The sequence below is a fragment of the Puntigrus tetrazona genome, unplaced genomic scaffold, assembly GCF_018831695.1.
Source record: "Puntigrus tetrazona isolate hp1 unplaced genomic scaffold, ASM1883169v1 S000000837, whole genome shotgun sequence".
In the NCBI taxonomy this organism is placed as follows: domain Eukaryota; kingdom Metazoa; phylum Chordata; class Actinopteri; order Cypriniformes; family Cyprinidae; genus Puntigrus; species Puntigrus tetrazona.
The window spans coordinates 765,001-779,605 of NW_025048437.1; the positions used below are offsets into that span (position 1 = coordinate 765,001).

General features: G+C 36.7%; 3 protein-coding genes across 4 annotated transcripts in view; 2 read left to right on the plus strand and 1 right to left on the minus strand.

The window, feature by feature from the left end:
* Positions 1-783, plus strand: part of tpm4b (tropomyosin 4b) — a 20,422-nt gene extending 19,639 nt beyond the window's left edge. For both annotated transcript variants that reach the window (XM_043233437.1, XM_043233435.1), the window contains one exon: positions 1-783. This exon is cut by the window's left edge and continues 100 nt beyond it. The gene's annotated coding sequence lies outside the window, so the exon portion shown is untranslated.
* Positions 784-1,338: 555 nt separating this feature from the next.
* Positions 1,339-5,676, plus strand: rab8a (RAB8A, member RAS oncogene family). The gene is made up of 8 exons (XM_043233484.1): positions 1,339-1,478; positions 2,570-2,630; positions 2,905-2,965; positions 3,359-3,436; positions 3,925-4,014; positions 4,233-4,298; positions 4,382-4,432; positions 5,230-5,676. The coding sequence occupies exons 1-8, from the start codon at positions 1,355-1,357 to the stop codon at positions 5,320-5,322; spliced, it is 624 nt and encodes a 207-aa protein (XP_043089419.1). The 5' UTR covers positions 1,339-1,354; the 3' UTR covers positions 5,323-5,676.
* A 2,598-nt stretch (positions 5,677-8,274) lies between these two features.
* Positions 8,275-14,333, minus strand: cib3 (calcium and integrin binding family member 3). Its single transcript, XM_043233443.1, is given in 8 exon segments — positions 8,275-8,299; positions 9,214-9,406; positions 10,600-10,614; positions 10,617-10,637; positions 10,640-10,676; positions 10,678-10,713; positions 10,715-10,748; positions 14,284-14,333. Coding segments are annotated over 8 exon segments (411 nt in total).
* Between the last annotated feature and the right edge of the window lie 272 nt (positions 14,334-14,605).

The following is a 14,605-nucleotide window of genomic DNA, read 5'->3' on the forward strand; positions in this document are numbered from 1 at the left end:
CATGAAGAACATTCCAGAGTTCCCCATCCATTCCAGCAGTGCTTTATGTTTAGCTTTTCATGTCTTGTATGCTGTAAGTTATGTTATTTCCATCCATCATTTTCTGTATTTTGGTTAGCAATCTTTCGATTATTTCCTAATGCACCTACTAGTCCATTAAATAATAAATAATGTCTTCTTGTTGCCATTTTTCCCCATTTAAATACAACTTCCGTCACCATCTGTGGCGTAATAACAAAATATGCTGTTCCTGGTTACGTTTTTGATCTTAAAAAGTATGACCATCACTGCATGTAAGAATTCAGAGAGAATTCGTATCTGTCTTGGCGCTGTTTTATTTATTTCTTTTGAATGAACACGGCGGACGATATGCTTAAAACAGTAGAAATGCAGCAGCAAAAAAACGGTCAAAAAGCAATAAGTACAGCACATTTTAGTAGAGATGTACGGGAAATGCGTTAAAAAGAAAGCTGAAGGCGTTATGTATTATAACACAGATTTCTTTACACTATTTTCGGCATTAGGAAGTTTTTAGTTTGTCATTTATGGGATATTATTTTTTACCCTTGATGCTGCAAAGGGCTATTTTCACTGTGGTTTGATGTTTTTTTTTTACATTTTTTTTAAACTAAATAAATGTTTACTTATTTGCACACCACACCGGTGTATGAGAATTAGTGTTATTATTACTTAAATCGATTAATTAAAGTTTAATTGCAGAAATGTCAAAGGAAAGGCATGGAATTATATCTTTAAGATGATAAAGCCTATTTTAGGACCAAATGTGTTTTATTTTTTTTGCATTTTTTCCTAATTCTCGTGAATATTCCACTTGATATTCTCTTCATTGTATTGCAAAATAAGTAAATAATAATATTAATAGCTTATACATATTATACAGGCCCGAAGCCAAGCCTCACGAAGGAATTTGACCGGCCACACACGCTAATTAATAATGACCTTGAGGCACAGACTTGCGTCAGTAATTGCTGTGAAGGTATGAGGTCTTGTTTTAGTTCAGGAAGCACGGTTTACGAATCCCACTACGGCGAAGGACGAGCCTATGAATATTAATCGCGTACGCTGACGTGCGACGTGGCCGTACGTCAGCTCACGCCGGAACGAACCCTACTATGACCAGAGCCGTTGAGAATCACAAGGGGGCGTGCCTAATGAATATTAATGACGCTGCGTGCCCGCGCGTTCCAGGAAGGTTACGGGGCATGTCGGTTTGACCTCATTAATATTTATTTACGCAGCCTTCGCCATAGTATGATTGGTCAGTTCCTCGCTGCTTTTGCGGATTCTGCGCTGTCTGCTAAAGTACCGGGCGGATTTCCGCAATACGTTCAGTATGGCGAAGACCTACGATTATTTGTTTAAACTGCTGTTAATCGGGGATTCCGGCGTCGGGAAGACCTGTGTGCTCTTCAGATTCTCGGAGGATGCCTTTAACTCGACGTTTATTTCGACGATAGGTATTTATGTCTGTTTTACGCTCGGGTTGTTTATGAAACGTCAGGCTGTGCTAACGGCTAAGCTAATAGACTCGTAACTGTCTGTTAGCCCTTCTTGGCTTATTGTGCTTGTTTTGCTTCTTTGACAGTTTTGTTGGCGTTTTGTAGTTTAATTAATTCTTTCGCGCGGTGATTTGGTGTCTGTTTGATAAACGTTTGTACCGGTTAGCATCTAGCTGTTTTGACAGAATGACTCGGATACTAAAGTGAAAGATTTGCTTTTGTTTACCGACTTTTAAAGTCAAGACTCAACATGTCACTGATATGATAATATGCATGTTTTTCTTCATTTAAATAGTTTTACATAAAGCTGTTACTGTGATGGTAGCACAGTTATGCTAATATCAGATTGTAATGCCACTGTACCTTGATGTAGTTCAGTTTGAGGATTACTATATATATATATATATATATATATATATATATATATATATATATATATATATATATAAATTTATATATATATAAATTTATATATATAAATTTATATATATAAATTTATATATATATAAATATATATATAAATTTATATATATAAATTTATATATATATATATATATATATATATAAATTTATATATATATATATATATATATATATATATATATATATATATATAAATTTATTTATATAAATATATATATATATATATATATATAAATTTATACAATTTTTATATATATAAATATATATATATATATATATATATATATATATATATATATAAATTTATACAATTTTTATATATATATATATATATATAAATTTATACAATTTTTATATATATATATATATATATATATATATATATATATATATATATATATATATATATATATATATAAAATGATTTTTATATATAATACTATTGATTATTATTATACATTTTTTTCTCCATATAGATGCGTTCATATGCATACTATGGACATCTATTTGCCTTTTATGTATACAAATAATGTGGTGTTGTAAGTGGACGCGCGTTTAAAAGAGACACTGTACTGTACTGTTTTTCAGCCTATGACAGTTACGCGATTACGTATTTTCTCTTTCAGGTATCGATTTCAAGATCAGGACAATAGAACTAGATGGCAAGAAGATAAAGTTACAGATATGGTGAGTTTCTAGCTGCCTTTTCCTTCTAGTGTCCTCTCAACTCTAGTTGAACATTAGCGGTTGGCTGGAATGACATCGGTGGTAGTTTTCTTGAGGGTTTTCTAAAGGAGCTGTTGCATGACTATTGAAACCGCGACCGGTTGAATTTCTCCTTTACATAGCAGCGCGTGTTAGTGGTTGACTTTTGCCTTCGTTCTAGTAAAGAAGAGGTCGCCTTCCACTTTAAATGCGTTTCAGCCTTAGTCGCCACACTGATGTTGTTTGATATTTACAGGGACACGGCAGGACAGGAGCGATTCCGAACAATCACAACGGCGTATTACAGAGGAGCAATGGTAAGATGACGCTAAAGTATATACATTACTGTGCCTTTTATAATAAGCTCCAGTTCTGTATCGCCTTCATGTTGGGTTTTGGTTCTTGCGACTTCTTAGTAGTTGCATTAGACCAACTCAGTGTGATTACTTCCCCAAAATATCAGCTTTTTTTCCCCCCTACCTTGTCAGATGTGGTGTTTCTGGTCAAAATACTTATAAACTGATTGATTGTAGGCCTGTGCTTTAAAAAAAAAATGTGATGAGGAGGGTTTTACGCGCATGAAACTCTTTAAAAGTTTTTGGATTTAGAGAAATGATTTTAAGCACAGCACGGGGTTAAGAGTAGCAACGCTTCTCTTTGTAATTGCTGTTTTGTGAACACTTGAGATTCATCTTGTGCTCTGATCTCAGGGTATCATGCTGGTTTATGATATTACTAATGAGAAATCATTTGACAACATCAAAAACTGGATCCGAAACATAGAGGAGGTGAGTGTTTCTTGCTTAATATACATAATAAACAGGTCTGCATTTTATTTTTTTATGCAATAAAAGATTACGATAAAAATAATGACATAAAAAGTAACTGTAGCACAAACGGTGATGCATGGGTTCGATTCTTATGGGAATGCATGGACTGATAAAATGTACCGTTTAAATGCACATGCATAAAAATGTAAATGCATGCTTGTAAATGTAAATATTTTGCCTGTTTATTTTTTACATATTGAAATGGACATATTTAGCCATCGCATCTCACCGCTTTTGGCATTTTAGCATTTTCCGCGTAAAGGTTGAACTTTTAATACTTTAAAACTGAACTTTAAATGTCCAGTAAATAATATGTTAGCGTTATGCGAACTCTTGTTGTTGTCTAAACCATCAGTAACGGAGCTTTAGCTAACTAATAGTCCATTTTGGGAAAAAAAAATAATGCTTGGATGTTCAGTTCATGTTCTTGTATGTTTTCAACCCAGCATGCATCAGCGGATGTAGAAAAAATGATTTTGGGGAACAAGTGTGACATCAATGAGAAGAGGCAGGTGTCTAAAGATAGAGGCGAGAAGGTGAGCAAGCCATGTTTCTTTCCATTCTTTTATACCCCTTTTCTTTCCCAAATAATATTATTTAACTTTCATTATATAAGACTCTAACAGCAATGATGCCACCTTCCACAAGACTGGGTTTAGATATTATCTACCTGCATCACGGCTGCACAGTCTGTAATCATCCAGAGACATCATACTTGTGTTTTATATAATGGGATCTGTCTGTACTTGTTTAGCTGGCGTTAGAGTACGGCGTCAAGTTCATGGAGACGAGCGCGAAGGCTAACATCAATGTTGAGAACGTAAGATTTGTTTCCTAATCATATCTGCATCGGATTGAGCTTTTAAAGAGCTGATATGACGATGTTTTCTGCTCTACTCGCAGGCATTCTTGACGCTTGCCAGAGACATAAAAGCAAAGATGGACACGAAATTGGTGAGAATTTGCCTTTCTGTGCTTTAGCTTCGTGTAAAAAATGGATTTAGATGATTGGAAGTTGGGGACTCTTTACAATAAAGTTTCTTTTGTCACCTTAGTTAACTGCATTTGTTAAAACGAACTGTCAGAGAACAATACTACTACACTATTTGTTAATTTCAGCTGTTTCGGCCTACAGTAATGCATTTTTAAGATCAAAAGTTGTATGTTAACATTAAATTAACAGTTCTTTTAACAATGGTTCATAACTGCTGCAAAAATGCCATTTAAAATTTTGCTCGATAGCATTTTTATAGCCTTGAAATGCAGTTTAAGTTTTCGCAAATAAGTTAAAATGCATTATAATGTTTGCAGATTCCTTTTTTTCAATGCATTTTCTTAAATTGTTATAAAAGTTCAAATGCATTTTATATATTCCAAGATACATGTTTAAATAGGTTGTTGTTTGCCTTTTTTGTATGCATAATATTTTCTAAAGTTGCAACAATGAATAGATACCATGTCTAATTATTGATAATATCATACAATGCATCAGGAGGCTCAATTAATGCATTAAAAATACTTGTCAATCAATCAATTAATCAATCATTTTTATTTATATAGCGCTTTTAACAACACAGGTTGCATCAAAGCACTCGTACTTAATTATTGTTAAGTACAATTTACTTTTGAAGGAAATAATCCAATATCCCACTCTCTCAGAATTGGCTAAATTTCTGGCTAGCTTGCGTTGCAGTAATCCAGCGAGAGCGATTCTGATGAGGTTCATTTTTTTTTTTTCTTTGCTCACTCAGGAGGGGAACAATCCTCAGAGCAGCAATCACGGAGTGAAAATTACCACTGAACAGCAGAAAAAGAGCAGCTTCTTTCGCTGTGTGCTACTGTGAAGACCAAGGCCTTACTGTCCGCCGCCCGTGGGCTGGACACGACTGGACTACGCTCTCCCTCTTAGCACTCCTCCTCCTCCTCCTTCCTCTTTTATCCCCCCTCTCCTTCTCTGTCGCGCTCTTCTTCCAGCCCCAGGGCAGTCGGAGCTCCTGGCTCCTCTTCTCTTCTTCCATTGACAGATTAGCGATGCCGCTTCCTCTCGCTCACGACCCTTCCCCGACGAAACCGCGGTGGGGGAGCATCGGTTCTACAAGTCAAGGTGAAGAACTGGCTCGGAAACACGCACCTAAAGAAGATCCCACGTCTTTGTTTCAATCGCTCGTCTTGAGCGCACAACTGCCAAAATTGATCCATTCCTTGGCGACCCGGAAGCAGCCAGATCTGATATTGAGTGAGCGTTTTTGAGAGTTACGTGGGATTTTTATTTTTTCTCTATCATTCCGTTTTATTTTCGGCATTCTTCGACAATCACATGACCTTATTGCAAGTAGAGGAATATTATAACCCCCCCCCTTTCTTTTATTTAAAAAAAAATATATATATTTCTCTGTTTTTGTCCCCGGTTTTATTTTTCAGACCTGTTGCGCATTCGCAGACTAGCTGCAGTCAGATGATCCAGCTTTTTTTTTTTTTTCATTACGTTTGCCGCCTCGTTAAAACTAACCTCCCTTTTTTTTTTTTCTTTTTTTTACACACACACAAAGCTATTTCCAAATAGTTCAGTTTTTTTATGCAGTAGCGCTAGCTTTCGTTTTAACATTCCTTCGAATAAATCCAGAACTCAGGTCTTGCTTTATGACGACCTGACGCGTTCAAAGCGTTCTTTGATTTAAAAACGCTTGGATTGAATCGACTAGAATCAAACGAAACTGACACGCGGCCCTTGATAGGAAGCGGAAATCCCGAGTTTGTAGTATTAACAGACACGCGTAACCAAAAGCAATGAGAAAGGGTGACTTTGTGACCTGAAAAGCAGAGCTACGCTTGAGCAAGCGCCTCCCGTATACAGAAGTCCATGCACTTTATCAGTATCTTTTGTGTTGTGTGTAGTTTGTGCCAAGTGATAGTTTTGCATCGTAAAAAAAGAGGCGTTTTTACATGGTTACGTGGAGTGTGACCTGCCGAATTCGTGTTCGTTTTGAGCCGTTTTCTACCGATCGGAAGCCAAAGCTGGTTTCATGCATTGGCTGCCATTGGTCCAGTTCGAATAAACGGCCTTCAATCGGTTCATATTTCTCGTGTGTTTGCGAACGGACCGCACGTGTAGCATCTGAATTGCAGTCGTGCACGGTGTGTAAAAACAAACAGATTTGGTTCATGTGACTAGGCTTAGCCGACCGGAATACAGTAATCCACCATTCCTGAAGTACTGAACAGAGAGATGTCGTAAGCACGCGCTTATAATTGATGCAAGAAATGCAAAGCCAGAGAGTACTGCCCTCCTGAAGCGAACAGCAGCTGGATGTGCGTTTTTGTATTTTTCTTGTGCTCAAATGCACGACTATTGTGAAACGAAACGCGTCGGTTGGTGCAGTCGTGTTCACCAGCAACAGGTCGGGAAACCTTACCCGTAAAATCTCGAGTGGGGGGAGAGAAAAAAAAAACCTAAGAACACATCCAGGTTAAATTTCACCCCAAAAAAACAGCATTTCGTTGTTTTTTCACGACGAACGTGTTTCCACGAATGGAATTTGATTCTCGTTACCGCACCATGATTTCGCATATCGGGACGCCGTGTGTCGTACCAGCTTACGAAAAAATTACGCGATTGAATTAATTATTTACACGATGAGAATTCAGGACGCAAGAATGCTCTGCATAGATTTCGTTCGCTCCGGAGCGAAGCGTGAGCCGAACGCGTTTTTAAAAGGCTAAGAAGAAGCACAGTGTTGGGCAGACGTTGGTGAGATTCTCTTCTTGCCGCCTAAAGACGGCCACTTTCCTTCTCTTTCACTTGAAACGACTTCCTGTTTGCGCCTTGTTCTCTTTCCACCTCGAGGAGATGCCGCTTTCGGGTCGATGCGTCTTCACCAGCATCCGCAGCATCTCTCTTCTCTCCCTGTCCAATAACGTCCCCAACTTGCCGTTTGTCTTAATAACTAATACTTGATCTTTCATTTTGGATCTATGCATCATGAAGGTGATACTGTTGACCTCCTGTATGTTTTGTGTGTGTGTGTGTGTGTGTGTGTGTGTGTGTTGTTTTCTGTAGATGTCCTGTACGTTGAAGCGTTGGTCTGGTCGTCTTTTCTGAGCTTTAGAGGACAGTCTGCCGTTTAAAACATGTTAATGGACCTCGAATCTGGCCTTAGGGTGTTTTTAAGTGATAAAATAAAATGCAAAAGCTATAACAGACAGCTGGCAAGAATTTGATTTGATTTGCAAACAAACCAAGTGGAAAAGAGCATCAGCAAACAGGTACCGCTTTCTGTCTTAAAGCAGCGATACGTGCGTCTGTCCATCTCAGTTTAGTTCGTCTTTCTCGTATTTGATTTTTTTTTTTTTTTTTTCATCCATATCATTTACAGATTCTTTTATATGACCATGTTTTCATTTTGTCGATTTGAGAGGTAACCAGGAGATCAGTAAATTGCATTTTGGTATAAAAAAAAAGAGAGAAAACAATTGTAAATAACTCTAAAAAGAGGTCTACTTAAATTGTACTGTACTTTCTAAAAACGTTGAAAAAAAAAAAACTGATCTACAGTTTTGTAGATATCTGTACTTTTGATTTATTAAAATAAGATTCTTTTAAGAGATGGAGTCGTGTGCGTGTTTAATATTGACGGATGAATCGGTTTCTGAAAAAAGTACATTACTGTTGTATTTAGGTTTTAAGAAGCATATTTTCACACATTAATAGTGGATATAAATTCATCTGTACGGGTGCCTTGTTTATTTTCCGACTTCTTGAATCTGCAGTGAAAGATCTTCATCCTCTTCTGAGTTCTTCAGATCCTGATGTGGAAGGTGCTAGAAGAGAGAAGGGTTGAAAACATAACCAGCCAGCTCAAAATCTAAATCCTCCGTGTATAAAGCTGATCGGAAAATCTTCATAAAGAAACCGTTCCAAACAGATATGTGAACGCTTGAAGTAGAAAAACTGAAATTGATTTCCTGCAAAACGATTTCAATCATCTTCGCTTTATTTGCAGCTTCTGAGATGCTTTGTTGTTATACATCTTTATTTCATTCTAATTCATTTACAAATCGTGATTTAAGCAAGGACGGTGATTTTAAAATAGTTAAAAATGCAAATTCTCATAAGTAAAAATTGAATGTCGGTCTTTAAAGGAAAACAAATTAATGGCATAGAAGCTGAAACTAGATTTTATGTGGTGTTAAACCAGAATGTTAAAATGTTTAATAAAAGCCTCGGTAATAAACTGAAATTTGTTTAACTAAAGCACTAAAATTGCTAAGTGGAAATAAGTAATGAAAATAATAATAATATAATAATAAAAAAGTAAAATAAATAATAAAATAATGCAGATTTGAAAGGACAAATGTTTTAGTATCACTGAGGTATTAAATTTTTTTAATTTAGCTTTTATTTTATAATTACATTTTTCTGTTTCATATATATATATATATATATATATATATATATATATATATATATTTTTTTTTTATATAGTATTTGTTTTTTTAAATACATTAAATTAAACAACTGTTGCCTTGGCAACTAGCTGAAATAAACCTTTATTGAAGTTAAGTTTTATTATTTCATTTAACAAATTAATTTAATAAAATCCAAACCCAACAACGGATGAAGCGATTCTATATTAAAACGTAAATCAAGCATCGCTTTCTTTAGTTTTCCTTCCTGCCGCTACTGAACCCCGTAAAGCTCTCTATCTCCGTAGACTCAAAAAAGGCATCGCATTCTGAGGAAGTCGGGCGCTCTCACTATCATGTGCTGGAAATCCTCCAGAGACAGACGGCCGCTGTTGTCCAGGTCGGCTTCACGATCACCTCTCGCACACCATCCTCACCTCGCCCCTCGGTCAGCTCGTTCGCGCGTCAGTTTATTTTAAGTTTTCTCCAGATCCGATTTACAGATGAAGTCGCCGTTGTTGAAGTCTGAGGGAAGATTTTATTTGTCACACATACGATTTGTACAGATGAATTATTAAATCTGCAGGGTTTCGGATTTGGTTTAAATCTACCGATAAAGAATAAAGCGCGAATCGGCTTTTTAAAAGCACCAATAATGCGGAAAATCATTTGATAAAGAATAAAGAAATGCTGCAAATAATATTGCATTTATCATTAATAGTTTGCACATTTCACAATGCATAGCCAAAATTTTTTTATTTATTTATTAACCTATTATACTATTTTAATAATACATTTTGTTACTATTTATTTGTCTGACTTTTTAGAATATAATTTTAAAAGATATATATATATATTTTTAGTACATTCGACTTATTTTATATGATAATCCACCACAAGTGATCAATCCTTCAGTGTCCCGAATAAGATTTAATAATTTCAGCCGCCTCTAGTTGAAATCGTTGTTCTCTGTTGTTAGGAGAGCGCTATCATTTACCCTGTGTTAATGTTGCATGAGAACAGAGTTTTTTCTGATGACAGAAGCGGATCAGATTCTCTGACATCTTCTGTTCTGTTGTTTAATTAGATGCTGCATGCTTTTTCTTAGGTGGTTCCCTCTATAATGAACAACGCGTGGAATTATTGATATTCATATGTCAGTTAAGGCTCTGCAGGTTCACAGGAGGAACAGAAGACCTAAGTCAGGTCATAGTATCAAATGGTGTTGTGTCAGAACAAACTGATAACCTTGTGTACCTTACAGGCGTTAATCAAAACATTTGTGTACATTTAAAGTAATTAAAATGAAAAAAATTGGAAAGGCATTACATTTAGGGAAAAATAAAATTTAATTAAAATTAACCTTAATAGTAGGCCTAATACTGATAAAATAAATAAATAAAAATGACAAAAAATACTAAATATAGTAGTATTTAAATAATAGTAATATCGGTTCTTTCAAGTAGAAAATCAGTTTAGGCGATTATTTTTATAAACAATTTATTTTTACCAGTTGCTCAATAAAGAAAAAAAATAAATATATGATGAACTTGAGTTGGGTTTTCATCAAAAATGAAATAAAATAATCATTTCTTTAATGAATTAGTTGCATCCATCTTTGGCTTACTAACCTTGGGTGTGTTCGCTCCCAAATGAAGTAACTCTAGCTAAGCCGCGAAGGGTTAATCGCTTTTCACGTAGTTCGCTTTAAAACTGACCGTAGATTTTAAAGCATAATATGCCTTCAGGTCCCGCGCGCCATTTCACTAAGCAATCAAAACATGTCCAGAAAGTCAGCCCAAAGTCATGTTTCCTTCTCCATCTTCTGAGAAAAACCTCAGCAATCCTCTGCCTGGAAAGGGTTGTCCTACGTGAAACACAGCATTTTCCTCTTCAATAAAAATCCTCTAAATAATACAGACCACGAAACTGGTGGCTCTTGATTCGCATGATTAAGTAAAATCTCATTGCTTCAATTACGTAAGTTAGTTTAAGGGGCGGGGTTTGACATGGACTTGTTCTAGAAGTTGTGTTTCAATTTGTCCGTAGTTAGCAATTTGCTCATGAACCAATTTTATGCTCTCTTTTTGATGGTTTGTATGTAATTCTGTTTCTAAATTGTCTTTACCTGCCTTGAGTCTTTTAAAAGCTGCGTGCGCAATAAAGAGCTGCTTCCTTGTTTGAAAATGCCTAAAGATATTTAAAGTTTGGTTTCTTACGCTGGATTTGGGTAAAACCCACCCCAATCAACGTTTTTGCTTTTTTGCTCTGAGTTTTGCCAATAGGTTAACCATAACCCCAATCCAACTCTGACCTGGACCTAACCTGACCTAACCTAACCTAACCTAACCCTGACCTGTCTGATCTGACCACAACCTAACCCAACCCTGCAACTCCAACTCCAACACTCTCCAACCTGACCCAACCTAACCTAACCTAAACACTGGAATCTGACCTTAACCCAATCCCAACTCCTAACTCAACACTTCAAACCCAACTAACTAATCCTTAACTAACACTAACCTAACCTAACCTAACCTTAACTTCTAACACTAACTAACTCAACCTAACCTAATCCTACCCTTAACCCTAACCTCCAACACTAACCCAATTCAAACCTAACCTAACCCTAACCTTAACTCCAACCCCTAACCTAACCTACCCTAACCTAACCTAACCTTGCCTCAAACTTAACACTAACACTAACTCAATCCTAACCCTAACCTTAACTAACCCTAACCCTAACCTCAACCTAACACTAACCTAAATCCAACCTTAATCCTTAACCTAAACACTCAACACCAACCCTAGAACCCCAACCAAACCTAACTCAACCTAACCTAACCTTAACCCCAAACTAAAACCCCACCACGCTTCAGTGCGTGACTGAACCACCCAAATTTCAATCAGACCAAACCCATGAAGATTTTCACACCAGCCAACAAATTGCAACCAGTCCATAAAAAAATATATAGTCCAAACTACTACCCAAATGTATTTTGAGAGCCATTGACCCTAAGACTAAAGAAAATACGCTGCATTATTATAAAATGTTATTTCACCTCATATTCCAAACCATAAAGCCGTTCATCTTGGAACACGAATAGCAAAAGCATTAGCGTATTTGTCCCTTGAGCATTAGTCTGTGAATAGAAAATGCTAATTTATTCTTTGCGGGTGCTGCCACTGGAAGCGCTAAAGATAGCCATTTAAACTATCGCGCGCTTTTATTTTAAAATGGAAATGAAACCCAGCAGTTGATAGTTTCCGCGCGGCGTCACGTCCACCTGAGCGAATGGCGAAGCTCGGCGACTGACCGCCGACAGCGCCCAGTTTCATTAAGTAGTAGTAAAAAGCGCCAAATGTTAAAGCGAGATACCTCATTGATAGGTATATTTTGCCCGGGCAAGCAGGTAGGCCCATAAAAACAGTTTACGATCTTATTCAGGCCTCAGTCTTATTCCAGACATCAGTAATGTATGTATTACTGAATGTGATATTTTCTATAGTGATTATTAATACATTAAGGCACTTTTAAGTGTTTCTACAAAATTTGGTGTTCTGATTAAAATAATAATGCAAGTTGGCAAAACTTGAACTTGTTTTATTGTTTTGAAAGGTGATCTAAATATTTGCATAAAAAACAATTGGAAGGTGATGAAGCATTGCTGCAGATCTATGGATGTTTTTCCTGAGTCTTCGACCGGTCACATGACTGGCGCCTAGACCAATCACTACAGATTAGCAAAGGAACTGCATATTATAAGACAACGAAAGTGTTTTTAACCTTGCATGCTAGCGTGTTATTAAATAATATGAACGTTCCAAAGCCAAAATAAACGCGATTAGATGGCTGTACGTAGCAATGCCTCAAATTTCATCCAAAATAACTTAATTTGTATTGTTGTTCCAAGAGCGTGCCTTACTGGTTTGGAATGACGCGACAAGCAATTTTTATTTGGGGTGAACTATCCCGCTAAATTAGCCTGTTTAGGAAAAACATGGACTTGGCAACACCGCGGCTAATTACATAGCGAACCGCGCAGCGGCTTCGTTCAAAGCAAGCATTATATTTTGTGGCATTGATTACTAACCTCGTGGTCGTATCATTATTTAGAACATCATTTCATAAAACAGTTTTTGAGAGACCAGCGCCAGTTAAAAGCTAAACCAAGCCGCGGTTCCCCGAGGTCAAGGGGATCTGACCAGCAACAACCCCTCCCGCAAGACTACGGCCAATTAGTAGGCTTCATAATTGATGAACAGGAGGCGGGACGCTACCTTCAGCTCGGCATGCTGCCAGGGAGGAAATCGGCTACCGTGGGCAAACGCACTTCGGTTGGGTCGTGTAGTCAGCAGCACGGCTGCGGCGCGCCTTTAAATCACGGTATCGATGGAAAGAGCCTGAACCAAAGACGACAAGCGTTCGAACCGAGCATCATCACGTAAGTCTGTCATATGACATCTTCACACTGGTATGCAGCGATAACTGACAACTTTTCAGATTTCAGCCACATAAAACCAGCAAAGTAGACTTTATTATTATTATTATTTTTTTTAAGTAGTTTGCAAACTACCTAATTTAACTAAAAATAAAAATAGTAAAAAAAAACAACACACCTTAAAACAATTTACCAATGCTTTTTAATAGAATTGTCTCACCTCAATTTCTTTTCTGGTGAAATAGATTTTTAGTCCTACGAAAATGCAGCATAAAAAACAGGCAAGGATTTACTAAGCAGCATTTCTGCTCCGAAACTACCTTCTTTTGATGCTTTACAATTCTGAGATGAAAATGAGTGCCTTAAGCATTCATCACATTCATAAATATAGCCTTTAACGTGACCATATGAACTTTTCTGACCAATTTAAAGTGCATCTATGTCATTTTGCCATAAATGTAATTTTTTAAGCATGCCGGAGTGGTGGTCAATGTTTTTTTATTTAAATAAGTAATGCTTTTATTTTGAAGGACCTTTAAATTGCTCTAAGGGTAAGCGAAGACATTTAAAACGGTTTCTATTCAAAATAAACTGCTCTTTTGAACTTTCCAAGTATCCTGAAAAGGCTCTGCAAAAATAAAAATATGAAACGACTTCAGCTGGCTTTTAGCATTAATAATAATCATCGTGTGCAGCAAGTCAGCATATTAGAATGATTTCTGAAGGATCTGGAGTAATGATGCTGAAATCATCACAGGAATTAAAAAAATAAAAATTTCAAATATATTGCAATACATATCAATGTATTTTAATCGTAATAATATTAAGCTATTTTTAATATATTTTTATTTTAATGTAATTTTGTTTTAATGCATCAAATAAATGCATCCTCATTGACACTTAATTTTAGCACGTGAAATAGTTTTAGAGACCTAGCTTTTCAAAATGATGCCTGATGACCTGATGTCGTCCAGTTGCTGGGAGGTAAAGATGGTCTGCTTGTTGCCCATTCTCTCAAGCTCATGACAGACTGGCTGTGGACTGCAACTGAATGCCAGCAGATGTTTCCAGATATAAAAATGCTGGCACAAAGAGACTTGGAGGAGACATAGCGAATCAGGTGTCACGACGCCGCCAGGCAACTAGTTCTCCTGATAATGGCAGCATTCATCGTTTTAGCTGCCATCAATGGTGTATCTCTGAGCGTGGAGATGTGTCCATCAGTCAAAGGGAGAGCGGGGAGGCGTCCAGTGTCAGATTACTGACCCCTTCGCTGGGAGGC